The 19,903-nt window shown below is 43.6% G+C and overlaps 1 protein-coding gene across 1 annotated transcript in view; it reads right to left on the bottom strand.

Annotated features, from left to right (window-relative positions):
- LOC147722670 (cadherin-9-like) overlaps positions 1-19,903 on the bottom strand; it is a 976,253-nt gene that overhangs the window by 204,224 nt on the left and 752,126 nt on the right. The window contains exon 6 of the mRNA XM_086965167.1: positions 17,932-18,119. Within this exon, the coding sequence (XP_086821293.1) occupies positions 17,932-18,119 (188 nt within the window). The remainder of the gene's footprint in view (positions 1-17,931; positions 18,120-19,903) is intronic.

The following is a 19,903-nucleotide window of genomic DNA, read 5'->3' as shown; positions in this document are numbered from 1 at the left end:
TGCCCAGATCATATCATACGCTGATGACACCCAGCTCCTGTTTACATGCAGGAAGGGAGAGGCTTTTGATGGTGACAGGATCAAAGATTGCCTGAGTGCGGTCTTTGCCTGGTTTCAGCGGCATAGCCTGAAATGCAACTCCGATAAGTCGGAGCTGCTTTTTTTCGGATGTCCACCTGATCCTAGCTGGAAAACTTGGTGGCCTCAGGACATGTTTCCTCCTGATACGGTCTCCACCCAAGCTAAAAACCTTGGGGTGCTGTGTGATGACGGCCTCTCTTTCAGACCCCAGATCATCGGGCTGGCTGGGAAATGTTTCGGCATTTTGAAGATGCTCCGAAAGTTTCTTCCGCTGCTGTCCACGCAACACAAAAAAATTGTCGTTCAGGCGCTAATAGGATCGCGACTGGATTACGCCAATGCCCTTTACTTAGGGCTACCTAAATATTTGCTGGCTCGCCTGCAAATTGTGCAGAACTCAGCGGCAAGAGCCATCTTTGGCCTTCCACGCAGAGCAAAAGCTTCTGAATTGCTCAAGAGATTGCACTGGTTGCCTATCTCTAAAAGAATCACATTTAAGATCTTGACCCTGGCGTTTAGGGCCCTTCACTCCATTGGCCCGGTTTACATCATGAAGCGCATGGCTTTTTATGTGCCAAGGAGGACCCTGCGATCGGCCTTGCTGGCCAGAGCTGAGGTTCCTCCTATTAGATTTGCCCGAATCGGAGGTCGATCCTTCCGTTATCTGGCTGCACGCTGTTGGAATGAGCTCCCTGTTGCCCTTAGGATAGCCAACAGTCTCCTTTCTTTCAGAAAGGAGCTGAAGGCTTGGCTCTTTTCCGTTTGATGCTTCTTGACCCCTCCGAGTAGCTGTGTTGTGTTCTTCTGTCTCAGGTCTCTTTGCCAAAGCGCCGGGACACCCCTCGGGGTAGCCGTGCGCTATAAGAGAGACGTTACATAACATAACATAAATTATGTAATTTTAAAAGATTTTATTGAAAATGTGTTTTACATGTGCTTTTAAGGTTGTCAATGAATTATGGAAATCGACTAAAGATGGTTTTGATTTGATTTGACTACTAAAAGAGTGCTCATAAACAAAAACAATACTGTCCAACCACTGGGTAAGCGTCCTCTTAGGCCGGTTGACTGCCGCCGATCCTATCTCCACTCTGACCCACTGGGCTTCTTGCTCCTCTACTCTCAACCCAGTATGCCGCCGCCTCGGGGTGTTTGAAGACCCATGCACGCCCATCCGCCTCAACATGGAGGCGGGAAGGGAACAACATGGAATATTTGAATCCTGCTTGATCGACATGAACAGCCATCTCTGTTTCTGCACTCGCTGGGTGAAGTCTGGAAAAAAGGAAATATCCGAGTTCTCATAGCACAGGGGAGCACCAGCTCTGGAATGTCTCGGAAATGTAGGATCCGCGCCAACATGGGTAAGGGGGGGAGAGCCCGGCTTGGGATGGCCGCCCGGGATCTTGTGGGCTCGCTCAACGGCAAAGAAATTACTGAGGTTCTTTGGTTGCAGGTGCTTCAAAATTAAATCCTTCTCGAAAATTTCAGGTGCCTCCCGCTCTGCCTTCTCCAGAACCCCAAGAATGCGTAGGTTGTTCTGGCACAAGCGGCCTTCGTAGTCGTCCAGTTTAAGATCGGTGAACTTGCGGCACTCCTGAAGCTCTCTCACTGCACCCTGGAGCTGCGAAACGTTATCCACTAGGCTAGCCATCGTAAGCTCTACTTGCTTGACTTTTTCATTGAGTTTGCCCGTGTCCGCCCGGATAAGAAGTGAAGTAGTGTGGCTCACTGGTTAGAGGCGGCAGACCCGAGAGCAGAGGACGGCCCGGGACCAGGGTTCGATTCCCGGCACGGCAGGTTTCTGGACCATGGTCAGCGGACTCGATAATTCTCTCGCCTCGGTGCCCACTCTGATCAGCGATCACACTCGGCAACTCTGGGCATTAGCTTGCCTCATCTTCACTAACGGCCCCACCAGACCGCCGGGGATGCCTGGTCTCACCCTGGAGATACCCATTAAGGGACCATCTCTCAGGGAAGCCAGGAAGGGTTTCGCAGAGGTCGAAGCGCCTTGGGACCCTATGGGTAAGTAGTGCGCTATATAAATGCCTATACATTTACATATACATTTACATTTACATTTTGACCTCAATAGCCACAGTATCCAACGAGGTCTTAACTCCTGTAATGGCGGCCATAACGTCCTTAAGCTATATTTCCGATTCCTCCTCACTTAGACCCCCCCGAAACCAGATGCCTGGGTGTCCTGGTCTGTGGCGCCTCCTTAGGTACTGTATACCGGTCAAGTTTGTTGGATTGCATGGGCTTGGAACCACGGGCTCCCGTGGTCTTGCTGCCGTTTATCTCGGCCAGCTCACTCCCAACTTTTGGCTGCAGCAAACGGGTGCCGTACAAAGAGTCTAGCGGGGAAGGGCACGCAGCACCGCACCACCAGGCCAGCCTCCGGGCCCTCCACCAGCAGCGCCACCGCCACTATCACCACTCGGGCGAATGGCACCACAGTCTGCACTAGGCCTCACACGTCTCTAGGCCAACCCCGCCCCGCCGGTCCAGGGTTCGACAGGCTGAAGCGGGAGAAAACGATCTCCACCAGCGGGCCGGGCACTTCTGGACGGGCTCATAGCGGCAGCCCTCAGCTGCTCACAGAGTCCTGCAGCTGACGTTGGGCGGTGAGCCAGGTAGTTGGGCCACTGCCGTGATTTAGTATCTCGCCGGGGGTGCCACGCCAAGGGCCCCAGTCAACAGGGGGGCCACAGGTCGGGGGCCCAAGACCAGTCCCTCCCAGGGAAGGACAAGAGCTGTGCGGCGGGGGCACCAGAGAATATTCGACCTCAGGGACGAGCCGCCGCCACTGCAGTACTCGCAGCTGGCTCGCCCCTAAAGCTCGATGTCCACACTGAATCCCCCACGCGGCCCCCTCAGCAATGCAGTCCCTCTCGCCGGGCAGCGGCTGTCCCCGTCTCCAGGGAACACTCCATGCAGGTCTCACCGGGGGCGGCACCCCGAGGTCTGGAATCAGTGGGGGCCCCCGACCAGCGGTCCGATACTAACACCTTCGCAGGGCTAAGCATATATATGGCGGGGGGCCACCGGAGCGCCTCCAACTTCAGGGATGAGCCGCTGCCATCTTGCTTTCTGCGGCCAGCTCACGCCTTCTCGCCCAGCTCAGGTGCAGATTCCTGTGCCGAGGATCCCCTACGTCCTCCTTGGTACCTCCGCAGTAAGCGCAGTGCAGCGGCAGCCCCAGCATCCAAGATCGGATGCCGCGCTGGTCCCTGGCGACGACACCGCCACCCGCTGCGCCGCCGCCTTCCTCCCGGGTACTTGCTGGAGCTCCCTCCTGGGCAGACTCCACACTGGGTGCCCCGGCTTCAGGCCCAGGCAGGAGCCGAGACCGCAAGGCTGCGTTACTCCACCCCTGGATCCCCTTCGAGTCCCGAAATCGGAGGGATGGGCTCCGACCGAGTTCTGATGTCTGCTGCTGTCGAAGGGATATTACGAATTATCCTTCAGGATTGCTGTGGGCTGGGCCGGAGGATGGAGCCCTCTCCTCACACATCCATCTTCTGCCCGTATGAAGCCACGCCCCTAAAGCTACAATTTCAATCTGTCCAATACACCCTTTTGAAAGGCCTAAACCCTCCTTTTAAAATATTAGCAAGTCAAGGAGGGTGCATGGCATTTAAAAGTGGGACATGTAGCAGTTTAATATAAAACATTTCTTTAATTCACATGGTCCCAAATGCTATTTTCACTGTTGCAGGTTTAGCTGTTGCATAGGAAAGCATAGGGATATAATATTGAAATTGAAGAAAAATAGTTTACTAAATATACTTTTTATTGACACCTTTTCATGCGTAAAGCCTCTAGAAGCCCATTTGCATGAGCGTCTAGCAGTCACCTAGGAGCTGAATGATGAGGTGTAAACTTGCTGCAAGAAACCAGTCAAAGGCATTGGGTGTGGGGAGGTGTTCTGTTCCTCTGACAGGATGGCAATATGGTAGTGCCCAGACACTTAATTAACGTAAAAGGGGCCTACCCTGTCACAGTCAGATGTAGCTATAGCTTTTCACTTCCTATTCACTATTTCCTATAGCTATTCACTGCCTTTGTCCATTTATTCAGACAGGCACCGATGCCAGTGGGAGCGGACCTGCCCCCAGAATAATTTTTTGAGTACCGACAGAGGAGGGGTTGCTCAGTCCCTTGGTCATCCCTCTATGCTGAGCATAGGAACTCTGCAGAGGGGAAGAAAGTTTGTGCCATGTTAAATTTTGGTAGAGAGGGGCACCAAGCGCCTTGAGACCCTCCGGGTAAGTAGTGCGCTCTATAAATGCCTTGATTGATTGATTGATTGATTGATTGTTTAATTATTTGCAGGGCACATAGGATCTGCTGCAAAACTGGTAGTGTTACGAATGGGAACTTGTTCCGTATTGTATAGGGAGGGGCCAGGTGTCACCCCTACCCACAGGTAGTATCAGTGATAAATGTGGCATCCTGGACACCCTCTTCGGAGCACTAATGGACCTGTGGGCGACATAAGAAAGACAGCAACTGCTGTTGAGACCTCAGATGCTGGACCTGCTCCTACTTGTACTCAGGAGAAAATGGTGGACTCCAAGAGTCAATTGGCTGACGTTCTGTTAAGCTACAGGGACAAAACGAGCTAGTAGAAGCCCCTTTTTGGAAGAGCCCAGCTGACCAATGCCAACTGGACCTACCCTGGTCCTGCTGGTGGCTTCCACTGGAGTGAGTCTTGACCCTAATTGCTGTGCTTGAAGACCTGGGACCCCTTGTTGTGTCAAAGTGAACTCCTCCTGTTTAACCTGAAAACTTAAGGCCTTGAAAATGTATGCCAACTTTTTATTTAGTGAACCGTCAAAGGACCGAAACCAATCTGCTGGCCGAGTCACCAAGGGTGCATCGCCAGCAGGCCTGACTTCACTAGAGCTCCTGCCCTGCTTCATTCTTCCCTGCAGTAGCAAATCTGTTTCAGCTGGACCAATGCAGACTGGCATCTGATGATTTCGAACCGTCCTTGGCTACAGCTTGCAGCCTTGCCCTGCTGAAGAAATCTGCCTTCCAGAAAACAGCCTAAGTCCAAAGTACAAAGCTTTAGTGTGCCCAACATAGAGCGACGACTTCATTGGTGCATCTCCCCTGGGCTTTTGTCGATAGCTTCACCGAGTCCGAGTCCTTCATCATCCCATGATAGACAAGCCTGTTTTTGGATGTAGCCCGCAGCCTTATCCCCCTGAAAACTCTCAGTGTGAAGTTAACTACCCGACTAGTACAAATCCGACCTGTGTTGCCTTAAACTTTACTCTTGGCCTGGAACTTCAGCAGTTGCCCGTAGTGAGCTCATTGCTCTTTTTGGCTCTATTTTGTTTTAAAACTTAAAATATTCACTTATCCCGTTCCCCTTATCTGATTTTTGTTGGTTCAGTGTTATTTGCTCATTAAAATATTTTCTATATTTATAAGTTGGAGTAGAATGTTTAGTGTACTGTGCTGACAACTTTTGCAATTGATTTGGTACTTCTAAATGGATTACACAATTGTTTAAACAGAAACCTGCCTTCTCTGCCACAGCTACCAAGGTTTAAATTACTGAAACCGTTACTGGCCCTAGTAAGAATAGTGACAATATAACTTTTGGTGGACTCCCATCCACCCGAACCAATAATTGACTTTCACTTTGACTGTTAAACGCAGGTGGTATTTGTCAAGAAAAAGGTGTCTGAGATCTGGGAAAAAGCTGTAGAAACCCATACACAAACACTGATTACCGAGAATATTCACTATTATAATGGTAAAGGCTTGAAATACTCATGGATTTTCACTCAAATACAGAACCAAGCAATACCAGTATTTTGTGGAACGCCCATCAGTAATAATAATTACCCTTTTGGTTCACATTTCTGTTGTTTTTTTTTTGCTTTGAATTTTTCTGGCGGCTTTTCTTCGCACGGAGAAGGTATAATTTAGCATTTTTTAACAATGGGGACGTTTGTTTTATGAAAAGCAATTTAATTGTCTGACCAACCAATATTAGTAAAGGCAAATAAAAACTCCTTACTTAATCTCAAGAAACAGTGTTACAGGACTGAATGATAAGCATAAAAGCTAAACAAAAACATATGATTGAATGCAAAATGAGTAGTTGGCAGTCAAGTGACATTGTCTTCAGACACAAAGCATCCCCTGATGTTTCAAACGAAAATACATTTGCATTTGTATATCACTGCAGAATGTTTAATGTTGCTGAATTTTAAGGCCTGCAAATATATAAAGAAGGTTGAGGATAAAGTGGCTAAAAGACAGGTTTCTTACACATTAGGAATGCATACTTTTGCATTTGAATACATTCCGGGTTATTGAAATACACTGCTTTTTTGGCAAAAGAAATATTATTTCTATAGTTCAATGTATGTGAACGATTTAGCTTTTCAAGTTTAAAGGGATATTTGATATTTATTTACAAATAAGAGCCTTGGTATATATGCAAGCAATGGTTAATTATCTGAAACAACCCGATTTTGCACCAAATATGTGTCAATGGATATTTTATGTTGATATTTAAGGGACAGAATCGTAATGAAGTTTGCGTGTCACCACTGTGGGCAAGATATACATTGGGTTTTTGTGTCATTCCTATATCTCTTATGAATTATTATTCCAAACTAATAAGCACATTTTTCATATAATGTGCCACCAATTACATTTAAATCCTTCATCCATTCACTCAAATCATTAAAGACTAATTTCAAGAGCAGGTATTAGAGAGACGGCTTAAAATCTGGGGTTTGTATGTGTGTTTGAATGGGTGGGAGTCCTGTTTAATGATTCTTCGAAACTTTAACACTTAGACATACTACTTGCCACTACTCACTTTGTTAAATCTGTATGATGGGCCTGGCCCACTCTGCAGGGTCACACCCAATTGTTTTGCCTTCACCCCTCCTGCTTTGCTGAATTTGTTTAGTTGGCTTCAGGACTCTTTGCATTTTACCACTGCTAACCTGTGCTTATTGCTCGAGCCCTCCCCTAAAAAAGGGTCAAATTAACATACACCTGATTGACACATTTATTTACTTGAAAGTCCCTAGTACATGGTACTACATGTACCCAGGAACTGTAAATTAAATTCTACTAGTGGGCCTGTAGCATTAATGTTTCCACAGACTAAAGCAGCACTTTAAAACATGTCTCAGGGATGACATTGCAGCCTGTAGTGCAGTTATAAACTGCCATTTCCACGTGGCAAAATAAAACTTGGGCCAATGCGTAACCCTTACTTTTTAATACTTATTAATCACACTTGAGGTAGGCTCTAAAGGCCCCTAGGGCAGGGTATATTGCATTTAAAAAGTAGGACACGTGGGGTTACTTTTTATGTTTTCTGGTACTGAATACTCCTAAAGTACTTTTTCACTAATGTAAGGCCTGTCTCTGCCATTGACTAACATGGGGTTACCTCATTACATTTAATAAGTGCTCACCTTGCATTGGGAGCATGTAGGAAGTTTATATTTAGGGTCAAATGAATTGTAATATAAAATCCTCTTCAATCCTAAAGTCGAATTCTATGGTACATTTCTCAAAATGCACTTTTTAGAAAGTTGGCATTTTCTTGTCCTGGGCATTTGTGCAGTTTGCTAGAGCCCTGGGTCACATGACTACGAATGGGCTTTGTGTATTCCTACCAGACAATGACACAAAAGGAAGTAGGTGTGACCTCCTGAACCACACATCAGTACAGTCCTGGACCTGCAGAGGACCCCCAACAGGACCCGCTTTGTACCTCAGAAGACAGCCCAACTCCTACCAGAGGACTGCCTGCTGCTTGATGCTTGCCTTGTACCCAGAGAGCAGTGCCCTGTACATTAGGCCTGACTTGATGCTTTTACCCAGGACTACCTAAGTGACTCAAGGGCCTAGTTGTCTGATCTCCTGTGTGAGCTATGCAGACATAACAAGCTCCAGAGACCTTGAACCCTACATCTAACCTGACTTGAGTGAGTCCTTCCCCCTCACTTCCCCAAGTGGTGCCCAACCAGTCTTGGACACTTGTAATTGGTTCTAAAGGTGTTCCTCCTGCCAAAACATAAATCCTCCGGTGTGGAAAATGTTCGCTAAAACATGGCCTGAGAACCAACAAAAGAATGGGATCTATCTGCTCACTGGTCCATCCAAGGTGCTTCGCTGATCAGACTGACTACGAGTTATGTCTTGCTACATTCTTGTTCTCAGCAACAAATCTTGTTCAGCGGGTCCTCTCACCTAGTGAAGCCCCTCCTCAGCTACAGACTGTATCTTCGTCCCGCTGGAGATTTTCGACCTCCATAAAAGTGATATCTGAACATAGAAATCGTCACCACAACCCCTTCCAGTGGCTCACCTATGATGACGCCACCTCCCCAGATACCACTAGCTGCCTTCTACTGCTGACCTTTCCATTCTCAGGAACCTTTATTTGAAATGTTTTCTAAGTCAGAAGGTAAGCTGAAACCAGGCCCAATCCACCTGTTGAAGCAGAACCGCAAGCCATTGCAGTCATCCTTAACTGTTGACTTTGCCCCAGTCTTGTGCAACCAGACATCCGCGGGTGGCACTTAAGTCAGAAGGTAAGCTAAAACCAGGCCCAATACACCTGTTGTAGCAGAACCGCAATCCATTGCAGTCAGCCTTAACTGTTGACTTTGCCTCAGTCTTGTGCAACCAGACATCTGTGGGTGGCACTTTGATCATTTAAGAGCTATTTTACACTTAAAAGTTTAAGAATTCATAGCTCTAGTTCTACTGCTTGGATTTTAATTGTTTTGGTGCCCTTATATTTGTTAGACTTGACTCTATTTTTGTACATTTGTGTGGTATTTCTCTTGTGTTGTGTTTTCACCTTATTACTGTTTGTGTGCTGTATACATACGGTACCTGACTGCTTTCATGCTAAACTACCAAACGGTTAAGCTCAGGTTAATTTAGAGATTTACATGGTTCACCCTGACAGGGATTTTGGTTGTTGCTTGAGAAGGGTTATCACCCCCGCAATAAAATAAATGGTCCCCCATATTTTGTAATTTTAATATGGTAAGTAATCTCCTCCGCAGTGCCTCATGCCCCCTGACTTACTGACACCCCTTAAATCTGGGGGCTGAGGGAATATACAGGGACAAAAAGCAGGGCACTCATAATAAGGCCGTTAGTTTGCCAATCTATCAATCCTTCTTTTGAGCCAATGTTTTTAACTAAATGAATTGAAGAGTGCTAGTGTAACAGCACTCATGGAAAATGTGCTCACATTAGAGCAATTCCATTATTGTTCAATTCCTAAACACACATTTTAGGATTGAAATATTCCTTTTCAAAAGGTGAGTGAAACTTGGTTAGAAGAACTAGTTTCAGACTGGGTGGGTTTCTTTTTATTGGGATGTTTACAATGTTTTGTGTTTTCACTCCATTTGATTCATTTCAAGGAAGATGAGTTGTGATGTTCGTGAGGGATCTACATTGTCTCTTTCAATGTTTATTCACTGGATGAATTGATTCATTTAGTTCCTAAACTCACTATTATTAGGACATTCTATATCTGATAATACAGAGAAACGAGGATGGTTTGACCAGCATCAAAACTCTAAGAAGGGCCCTTCATGAACGTCCCAGGGACTGGCAAAAAATTAAGCGATTTCATAAGAATTATGGCCATGCACTTGCAGCTGAAAGAAAGGCACTACAAGAAGAAGCATGGGATAATTTAGCCAAGGCATCCGAAACTAAGGACTTGGATCTCTTCCGGCATATCATGAATGCCCCTTTCTTAAAGGAAAATACTCTGCCTAAACTTAACTAATTTCTTGTGAAGCATGAGTCACCCATTTTGGTGGCATTTTTAATTTGCCTATGGTTGACATCCCACTAGATAGCAGCATGGGCGATCTTATTAAACCTCTGCTCCGCCTGTCTATCACATTGGAGGAGGTTCCCCTGGCTGTTGATAAACGTTTATAGGGAAAAGCGCAGGGCCCAGATGGAGTGCCAGTAGATGTATTCAAAGCCTAAAAGGAGTTATCGCGCCCAATTTGACAAGGGTAGTAAATGCAGCTGTGGAGAGTAGTTTTTATTAGTTAGAAATAAGAAAGGCATACATTCAGAAATACATGCAATACAGACAAAAATCAATGCAATACAAGATACACATGAAAAAACAGTTGATTCCACAGAGCAAATTGGTACGACAGAATCAGAGAAGTTAAACAGATGAGCAAGAACACAATGGAGGGATGCGTCGCAATATAACTAGTCAGAACAAATGTGATCAAGGGCACGAAAATAGCCATACTACCAGCGAAAACTAAGTATGATGTAAAGCTGTGCCAAGAAAATTGACAGTATGTGTATTGCATATGGTAGATAGAGAGCCAGGGGGGAAAGAGGAAGGAAAGAGGTTGAGGAATAGGTTGGGATGTCTGTCATATGAATCAGGTATGATCACTAGGAACCAACAGTGGAGAGCCTAGTTCCATGTAGTTATCAAGGGCCGCCATACCATATTAGAGATATGTGGTACGGAATGCTTTCCTAAGAGTGAAGTATGAGCCCCACGGAGGTAAGAAACCCAAGTCCACCAGGTGTGGTACGATAGATTTTGAAAGGGATTCCATTAAGTAAGTATGACTTTAACTGCAATGGTTAAGAGCAAGTCTAACAAGGCCATATCTGTAGAGTCTAAGGGCAGAGTAGTCGGGGAAGCCCAGGGGCCCATCATTTTAATAAAAAGAACCAAGTAGATAAGGCCTTGTTTAGCTTCGGGTACAACATGAAAGTATTACCAGTGTGAATACCGAGATTCTTTACTGTTGTACTAGGAATTGGGGATAGCCCACTCTACTGGCCACCATCCAGAAGATCATGCACTCTTGGGTTGCCCAATCATAAGCAACTCTGTTTTATCAGTTAAGTTTAAGGGTGTTATTGTTCATCCACCTGATCACTAATAATACTTTATTGTTTGATTTCTTAAAACCATTACAATGTAAACATGTTCAGTCCATTCATGAAAAACCAACTCAATAAAAATTACAAAACTCTGTTTTTCTTTCAATTTACTCAAACAATGTAAGCAGTTAAAATTCAGCTAAAAGTTAGATTCACATCGGTAATTATTAACAGTGGAAGGTTTTATTGTGGGACCTGTAGACAAAATGCCACTCTGCTTAAGTAAGAGAGATTCAGCAGCTCTAGTATCTTGCAACAGTTTTGACGCTTTACTGACAAATTTGGTAAACCCAATGTTCAGCTTCATGTTGTCCGGGTTAAAAGCAGCTATTATGGCTTAGGGGCATGATCGAACTTCTAACCTGATCCATTTTTCTGGCAATAGAGACGTCTGTCTGTAAGCATTGCGGGACACACACAGACTATGTGTTCAAAGGATTCAGAAGCCGCACATCCTGCATTTAATACTGTTGTCGGAACGATGCCATTCAGGAAGGTTCTTCAAAAAAGGCCATTCACCCATCATCAATGCTAAAAACTTTTTTTTCCAGTAAAGTGCAAACGTGCTTGCTAAGTAGGGTGACTCAACACCTGGTTTAAAAGTAGAAAGCACTGCTCATGCATGCTTCCTCTTTGACATTATTGCCCTGTCAGAATGAAAGGACCAGTGCCAGACGTTCTTCTTGATGATCGCCTTTAGGGCCGGCTGTGAGGGATTTGTTCCCCAGAATTCCTTAACGCAAGTAATTGTAGGCTGTGATCCAAATGATGTCGATATTTCTGGCTTGTAGGCCTTTACGATATTCCCTTCCAAAGTCTGACTTCCAAGGAGCCCTCCCGGGTGTGGCGCAATCTGTTGTAAATCTTTATTAACATGCCAGCCTCTATGCCACAATGGTCTACTAGGCCTAGTTTGAGATGGACTTGGGCTGGCGAAGCTGATTTTGGCAGGCGGAACGCACGTTTATATGTTTTGATGGTTAGGTTGTTCAATAAAGTGCTTGTTGAGCCCCTCATGATCTCGTGCTATGCCAAAGAAATAGTTATCTTTGTCTTCATCACTTTGAGCATTGGGGTGAGACTTGGGCCAAGTAGCTGTTTTGACAGTTTCACAGCGGCGGCCTCTAGTGACAAAGCTTTGGTCTTTAATGCTTCTTTCTGCTTGAAGAATGAACATTTAGAATCAAGAAAGATTCCCAGGTATTTGTAGGGGGGTGTTAATTCAAGCTTAGCATTGTTGAAATACCATCTTCCACGTGACCTCTTGTGCTTCCCAAAAGAAATTGTTTTTGTTTTCAGCAAATTCAACGTTAGGGAGTTTCTTGTTGTGTAGGGGAGGAATTCAATGAGTATCTTCTGTAGGCCTACTCTAGTTTGGCTTAGCAACACCAAATAAATCGTCAGCATACAGCAGGTTGCTGATGCGGGTTCTGTCTAGTTGAGGGGGGTGGCAGTTAAAGCTATCAAGTATTGGGGATAAATCCGATGTGAACAAATTAAAAAAGAGTGGGGCCTACACACAGCCTTGTTTGACACCACTCTTAGTTCTGATCTTCCTAGCGACGTGGGAGCCTTCATCCAGCTTAATTCTAATCCATGTGTTCGAGTGGAGTTGGACTATAGCATGTAGAAGGGTCGGTGGTATGCCCCAGGACTCTAGTCTGTGGAGAGTACTTCCCTCGGACTTCGACAGTATCAACAATAGTCCCTATTTTCGAAAAGTGAACAAATCTGAACCCAGGTGTTATTGCTCAATTTCCCTCCTCGATTCTTCAGCTAAATTGATGGGCAAGGTTCTTATGGAGAGATTGGAAGATTGGGCAGAGAGTAATTCCATTATTTCTGATGTGCAGTTTGGGTTTAGGAGAACTCAGGGGAATTAATTATTGGGAATATACCAAAGCTAAGTCAGGTTCCCTTTTTCTTTGTTTGACTGATCTCAGTAATGCCCTGGACTTGGTTGGCCATACTCTACTCTGGACCACATTGATTGGAACCGCTGGGAACATAGGGCCACATGTAGCAAACAATTTTGCATTCAACAAATGGCCGTTTTGCAGAATCGGCCCATTTGCTGAAAAAAAAGGCTTTTCCCATGTATCAAATCATATTTTGAGATTCGGTAACCTGTTACCAAATTGCAAAATTAGTTGATGATTCATATTTGGAAAGGGACATGTTTTGGACTTCCCTTCCAAATACCAAATCGTAATGATATTTATGAATGTTTTGTGACTGTGAATGCAGTTGCAAAAAAATGGCATTTCACGACCATCTTCAAGTTGGTGGAAACCCATTTGCAAATGGGAAGGGGTCCCCAAGGGATACCTTCCCCTTTGGGAATGGTGGTGAAAATGTTTCTTGAGAGCATGCAGTGGTCCTACGGACCACTGCCTGCTCTGAAAAATGAAGTGAAAACTTTTCATTTTTCTTTTTAAACTCAATCTGTTTTCCCTTAAGGCAAACAGGCTGCATTTAAAAAAACATATTGCTTTATTGTAAAGCAATCATCAACATGGTGGTCTGCTGGCCATGATTTCAGCAAATCCTAGGGGGTCGCAAATTGCGACCTACCTCATTAATATTAATGAGGTAGATTGATTTGTGACCCCTTAGGGATTGCTAAATGAAACTCTTGGAGTTTTATAGATTAGAATAGTGAATACCAAATTGTGATTCACAAGAAATCACAATTCGGTCATTGTTATTCCTAATGTTGATACATGTGGCATGTGGCCAATAATTAGCGCATTTTTATGGAAATCTCTCTGGGACGATGCGGTATGGCCCTAATTGGGAATGTTCCACCTCGCTTAAAATCAAGAGGGGTATTAGACAGGGCTGAATATTACCACAGCTCTTCTTTTCACTGTTTATCAATGGGGTAGTTGAATCACTTCAGACAGTTCAGGTATATGCCCCTGCTGTGGGTAGACGCCCTGTATCAATCTTATTGTATGCCAACGACGCTGTCCTACTATCTAGGACATATGCCAGCTTAAAAAAATTGATGGACACCATTGGGCACTTCATGGATTCTAGGAAGATGAAAATCAATAAGACCAAGACCTTTTTGATAGTATGTGGGAAAATGCAGAAACATAAGACATTTTATATCGAGGGATTCCCTATTGATAGTGTCAATTCTTTCTCCTATCTAGGGATTTTATTCATGGGCAGTGGATCCTGGGTTCAACAAATTTTAAGCACACAAATGAAATTGAGCAAAGTTTGTGAGGGAGTAATCAGGTTTTCTTACAATATTGGCAGATGCCTAATTGAGGCAATGATTGAAATCTACTAGGTTTGTGGGGTTATGCTCACAACCAACTACTACAGGTGCAAAAGTCCCACTTTCTTAAACATCTGTTGCATCATCCTTTATAATACATAAAGAGGCTGAGATAAATGTTTTAGAGGATACACTAGCTCTAAAACCCTCTTTACGCTGGTACTCTATATGGTTGAAAACAGAAACAAATTTCACAAAGTCAATTATAACTGACTGATTAGCTCTTGACCATGCACTCGAAATACCCTGGCTGTCTTATATAAATGTTTTTTATAAGCTCCTGTTAGACCTACCTATTGTGACCAACCCTGCTAGCTGTTCCTCACTGGAAAAAAAAACATTTTAAGAGCACCTTTCTGAATTACAGAAAAGAGCATAGAACACTTGAAGCAAACATACTGTAGTTCTATATGAAATCACCTTCCGGACGACATACGGCTCGAACCCAATTATTTGATTTTCAGAAAACATCTCAAAACTTTCCTTTTTCCTAGATCTGCTTATAGCTTAAGGGCGCCACTGATAGCGCTGGGATGCCCTTGGGTAACCAGGCGCTTTACAAATGCCTTTCTCATTTCATTTCATTTCATATGTATCAAATAGTTTGTTGGAGGGATGTCTGCATTATTTGACCTGGGTGACTAACACCCAACACTGTTTCGTGTTAAACAGACTACGGCTGGGTACTGTACACCATTTGGTCGCCTTCCCTGAAATGAAAAAGCATTCATCAGCCACTATACCCTGTCCTTGCAATAGTATCTTAGCACAAAGCACACAGCACTGTTGCTATTTTGTGGTTCTTATGAAGGCTTGAAGAAATACTACTTAAAAATTCTTTTTCTTGAGAATAACATCAGGCACTACAGAATTGCTTTGAAAAGTATATTTGCATTAATGAATCCTTTGGTCTGTCTAAGAGTTTTGCTTTATATTTGGAATGCTATACCTCTCAGGCAAAGCATAGTATTGTAATGTAGTTCATGTGGTTTTCAAGTTATTTTTATATTATATTAGTTATATAATTTAATATTGTGGTATACCAATATATTTTAATATTGTGGTGTACCTATGAATTCTTATGACAAATGCTTTTTCTATGTACTTTTATGACCAGTTTTTTTTTGTACCAAAGAAAGTTAAAGTGATCGATTCATTTATGTTAATGCTCATATTTAAATTATAAAGATAGCATTTAGATGGCCATATTGTCATATATTTTAATAGAGATTACATCATAAATCACTGCTTTATCATAGCCCGATACTGGTGGGTGCCTGTTGGCCCTCTGCAACTGTCGGAGTCACACCCGATAACGGTAGAATCTTTCAAAGACAGAGATTCTGGATGTCAGAAGTATTTGTAGCAATAATACACAGATCGATCATCCATCGTGTGCCCATCATTGCCGACTACTGTTGTAAGAAACATTGGTTGGTTCAGGGCACCCCATTTGTTCACTACTGTGAAATCTGTTTTTTACTTCTCAAATTACTGAAGAAGAGTGTCCTCAGTTTTCACTATCCTAAAAACCATTAAGCCCCAGTTGCACTGATTATGTACAAGTTTTCCACATCCACGTAGGTCACCAAAACTACCTCATGAGATGGTTGTGAGCCCTTCAGAAAGTTTGAGCAAAGACTTCAACTATACCAGAAGGAAGGGCTTTTATTCCCTCCGACGCGTTGTAGATGTCTGTGGTTAAGTGAACCATTTTAAAGGGGCCAGTTAGTTAAAGTTAAAAGATTGTCCACATACTTTAATGTATATCATCAACAATTATTTATTTTATTTGATTACCTCTATTTGGCTTTTAAAACCTATTTTGACATCATGCACTAGACAGCCCATTTAATTTCTTGCACATTGTCCCCTTGGAATTGAATCGGATGTGTCATCCATTTCTGCCAGAAAGTATCTTTAAGTACACTCTGTTCAGCAGCAGCTCTCATGATTAGTATACAATGATACTGTAAATATAGAATTGGCAGTCATTCTTTTTCAGTTTTACTCTTAATGGACTGCCATTCATGTGACATAGGCTACAGAGCTTATCTACATTCGAACATTGGAATGTTGGGAGCTGTAAACAAAGGCCTCACGGAGCCTGAGGGATTTTATTCCCCTCAGGCTCCATGAGACCTTTGTTTTATTTCTTAGAACATTCTGCCCTCTAGTGACGGAGTTGTCTAATAGCCTTACAACCCTCTGTAGCTAGGCTATATTGGCATTAAAGTCCCGCTCCCTTGTTAAAGGCCTTAGCCGGAGCCGTTACTGGCCCGTATAGCCTGCTACAGTGGGCTATCAGGCTATATTAGAAACCGATAAAAATTGATTTTCAATCAATAAATGAAAATGAAACCACCGAGTGCCACATTTAATTAAAAATAGCACTAACAATTGCTGTGCTGCGTTTGCACAAGAATGGAGAGACTATTGCAGAGCCGTATCGAAGATATGACACTGCTGCTCTTTTTCTCAGCATTGGCACAGAAATAGTGCTATACACACACCATTGCACCATAGTGCAAAGGTATGTGCATGATGTGTAGCATAGGTTTTGTATAGGAAGGACACCTTTCCAGAACAAAATACAATGATTAGTTTAACTTTTCACACAATAGCTGTGCACTGTACAGTGCAGCACACATCCAATGCAAGAAAAATATTTCTCGATGTTAGCATCTGCCTCACGGAGGAGTTATTTTTTGGCCCCAGTCCCTGTCTACCTAGGTCACTAAACATGGCTTTGTGTCAAGAACCATGAGTGGTAGCATGCAAACCCCCCAATTTCCTGCCGTGGGATGGCTCCTGATGCAAAGTAGCACAAAGCAATATTTGAGCTACTTTTATGGCTACTTTCCAGAAAAAAGGTTTTGTGCTAGAAAGTAAGAAAGTAATCATTTTAGCAACACTTTGCACTGCTTGACATCACTTTGTGTAACTTTGTGGTGGCACAAGTGTTGATGAATCTGCCCCTGATTTACTCCAACAGCACACATTAAAATAATGGAGCATTTTTATATAGCACTTCATATTGCACTTATGCCATTTCTACCTGGTGTACATAACCACAGTTGCCACGACCCAACTTAATGTTACTTAATTTACCGACCGTATAATGATGAAAGGCTGAGCTGACCTATGAAGGGTTGAAATTTATGACAAGCATGTCATAACTGATGTGAGTTATGAGTGCTTACCTCGTTCCATCTTGTCGCCAAGAGAACAACTTAAACTTGGACAATATTAGGTACTGAGCAACATGAAAAGAATAGCAAGATGGAAAACCCTTGAGTGTAATCATAAATCACCACAAACAGAAACAAATATACAATAAAGATGTACAAATGCCCAAAACGTGTAAAATTACAAAAATCTATCCAGAGAAAATATTATGATGCAATTCAGTAATCATACATATCTGTGTATATCCAATTCCACATGGCAGCAATATTTCCAACAAAGCCAAGCTAAATACTTTTATCTGCAAATGGCGCGATAGATTTGACAGTAACAGATTTGCTCGATAAATTCTGACACAACCTTAAATGTAAAGTGCAAGCCTTAGCAATGAACAAGCGACTTAAAAGTACCTTTTTTACAGTAATGATTCCTTCTTGAGTGTCTTTGTCAGTGACGATATCGAACAAGTCGGCTCCGCCTCCGTCAGTGATGCTGTACTCGACCTCAGCATTTTTCCCTAGGTCAATGTCGTTAGCTTTTATTCTACCAATAGCCGTGCCGATGGCAGCTGATTCTGGTGCAGTGAATTGGTATGTACCTGAAAAGAAAATTGTCATGTCACTTACGTCACTAAATATGTCGTACTAACATATATATTTTTAAATATAGTTTGTATTCACCTAAAAGCTGGGGAAAAATACATTCGTGAGTAGTAAATCGAAGAAGACACGTTTCTAGTACAAACCTCCTTAAATCTGTAGAGAGACACTTTAAATAACACAAACCTGTGTTTGCTAGAATAAGAAGTAGCGAGGATAAATAAATACCTCTTCCGCCTTTCTGGCCAAATAAATGTAGGGAGCAGTAGGCTGTTTGGTGTTGTACATCCAAAATGGCAACGCTGGTTCCATTTACCTGAGCAGTGCATAATAGTTTGATCACTTGAAGACAGACCCACACTGGTAAAGACATAGGGGCATATGTACAAGCACCTATCGCCACGGGAAAGTCACTTTTTGTGACGTTCCCATTGCGATAGGGGCCTTCCCTTATGTACAAGGCAGCGTTAAGCAACTTGACGTGGCTTAATGCTGCCTTGTACATAAGGCTCCCTTTCATGCTATGTTTAGTGTGAAAGGGGCGTGCAGTGGGTGTTGTAGTGGGCGTTCCACCGAAACACCTATTGTATTTGACGCTGCCACTTATGTACTAGAGTGGCGTACATAGGAGGCAGTGCCAAACTTAAGAACAGGAAAACCGTGGTCTTAACGTGGCGAAACAAGGAGAAATGCATTATTTCTCTCTGTTTTAGCTTTTCCCATGTGTGCTGCCTTGTGCAGCACACATGGTAAAAGCAAAATGCCATGGTTTGTTTATGTACACGAAGGAAGTCCCTTCCTGTACATAAACAAACCTTTTCAAACATACCATTTTGTAACTTTCATGTGTGCTGCATGAAGCAGCACACATGAAAGTTACAAAATGGTATTTTAGGATTGGCTATGTGCAGGAAGGGACACCTTCCTACACATAACCAATCCTCCCCTGCACTCAGACACCCTTGCACTCTGGTGCAAGGGTGCCTGCCTTGGTGCCAAAATGTGAAACTTAGCGCCATCACAGGGGCAAACGCAAGGCTGCACCACATTCTTGTAAATATGGTGCAGCCTTGCATTTCCGAAGTGGTGGAGCGTGTTGTTAAGCCCTGGTGGCTAACGACACGCTCCACCACTTCGTCGTACATTTGGCCCATAGGAAGGAATGTGTGCAAATTCAGAAGCAGGCCATTACAGCCTCTGCTCGAAACATCAGTGAAGAGGATCCGATGGAAGTGATACATGAAGCATGATTGTTTGTGAATTAAACCAGTCCTAAATACAGTGTAATTTTTTTAGGGAGTATTTTGGGGAATATTTATCAAGGGTTTTGCATCGCCCTTGCGCCACGCAAAGGGGTGCAGTCTGATGCAAAACCTCCAATGAGATTTACCAAGCCATGCAAGGACACCATGCAGGGCCACATTGCATGGCCCTGCGCACATTGGTAAATCTGGAGTAATGCCCCGGTTACTTACCAGTAATCTTCATTACTCTGAGTCCTGGTCTTGCCTGGCACAGTCCGTTCACCCAAGATTTATCTCCAACTGCAGAACATATTCTAGCTGACAAAAATAATTCCCCTATGATGGCCGCCATTTATCCAGCCATCCCATGAAGGGGAAACAGTGACATCCCTTCCTGTGGAAAGACCAAGCAAAGTAAAAACACAACATAAAGCATAAGCAAAACATAACCAATCCCACCTATGGGAGCGAGGAGGTGAACCAGACTGTATCAGGGAAGATCTGGACTCGGAGTTTTGAATATTACCGGTAAGTAAACA

The sequence above is a fragment of the Lissotriton vulgaris genome, chromosome 4_1, assembly GCF_964263255.1.
Source record: "Lissotriton vulgaris chromosome 4_1, aLisVul1.2, whole genome shotgun sequence".
Classification (NCBI taxonomy): Eukaryota; Metazoa; Chordata; class Amphibia; order Caudata; family Salamandridae; genus Lissotriton; species Lissotriton vulgaris.
This window is presented reverse-complemented; position numbering and strand designations above follow the sequence as displayed.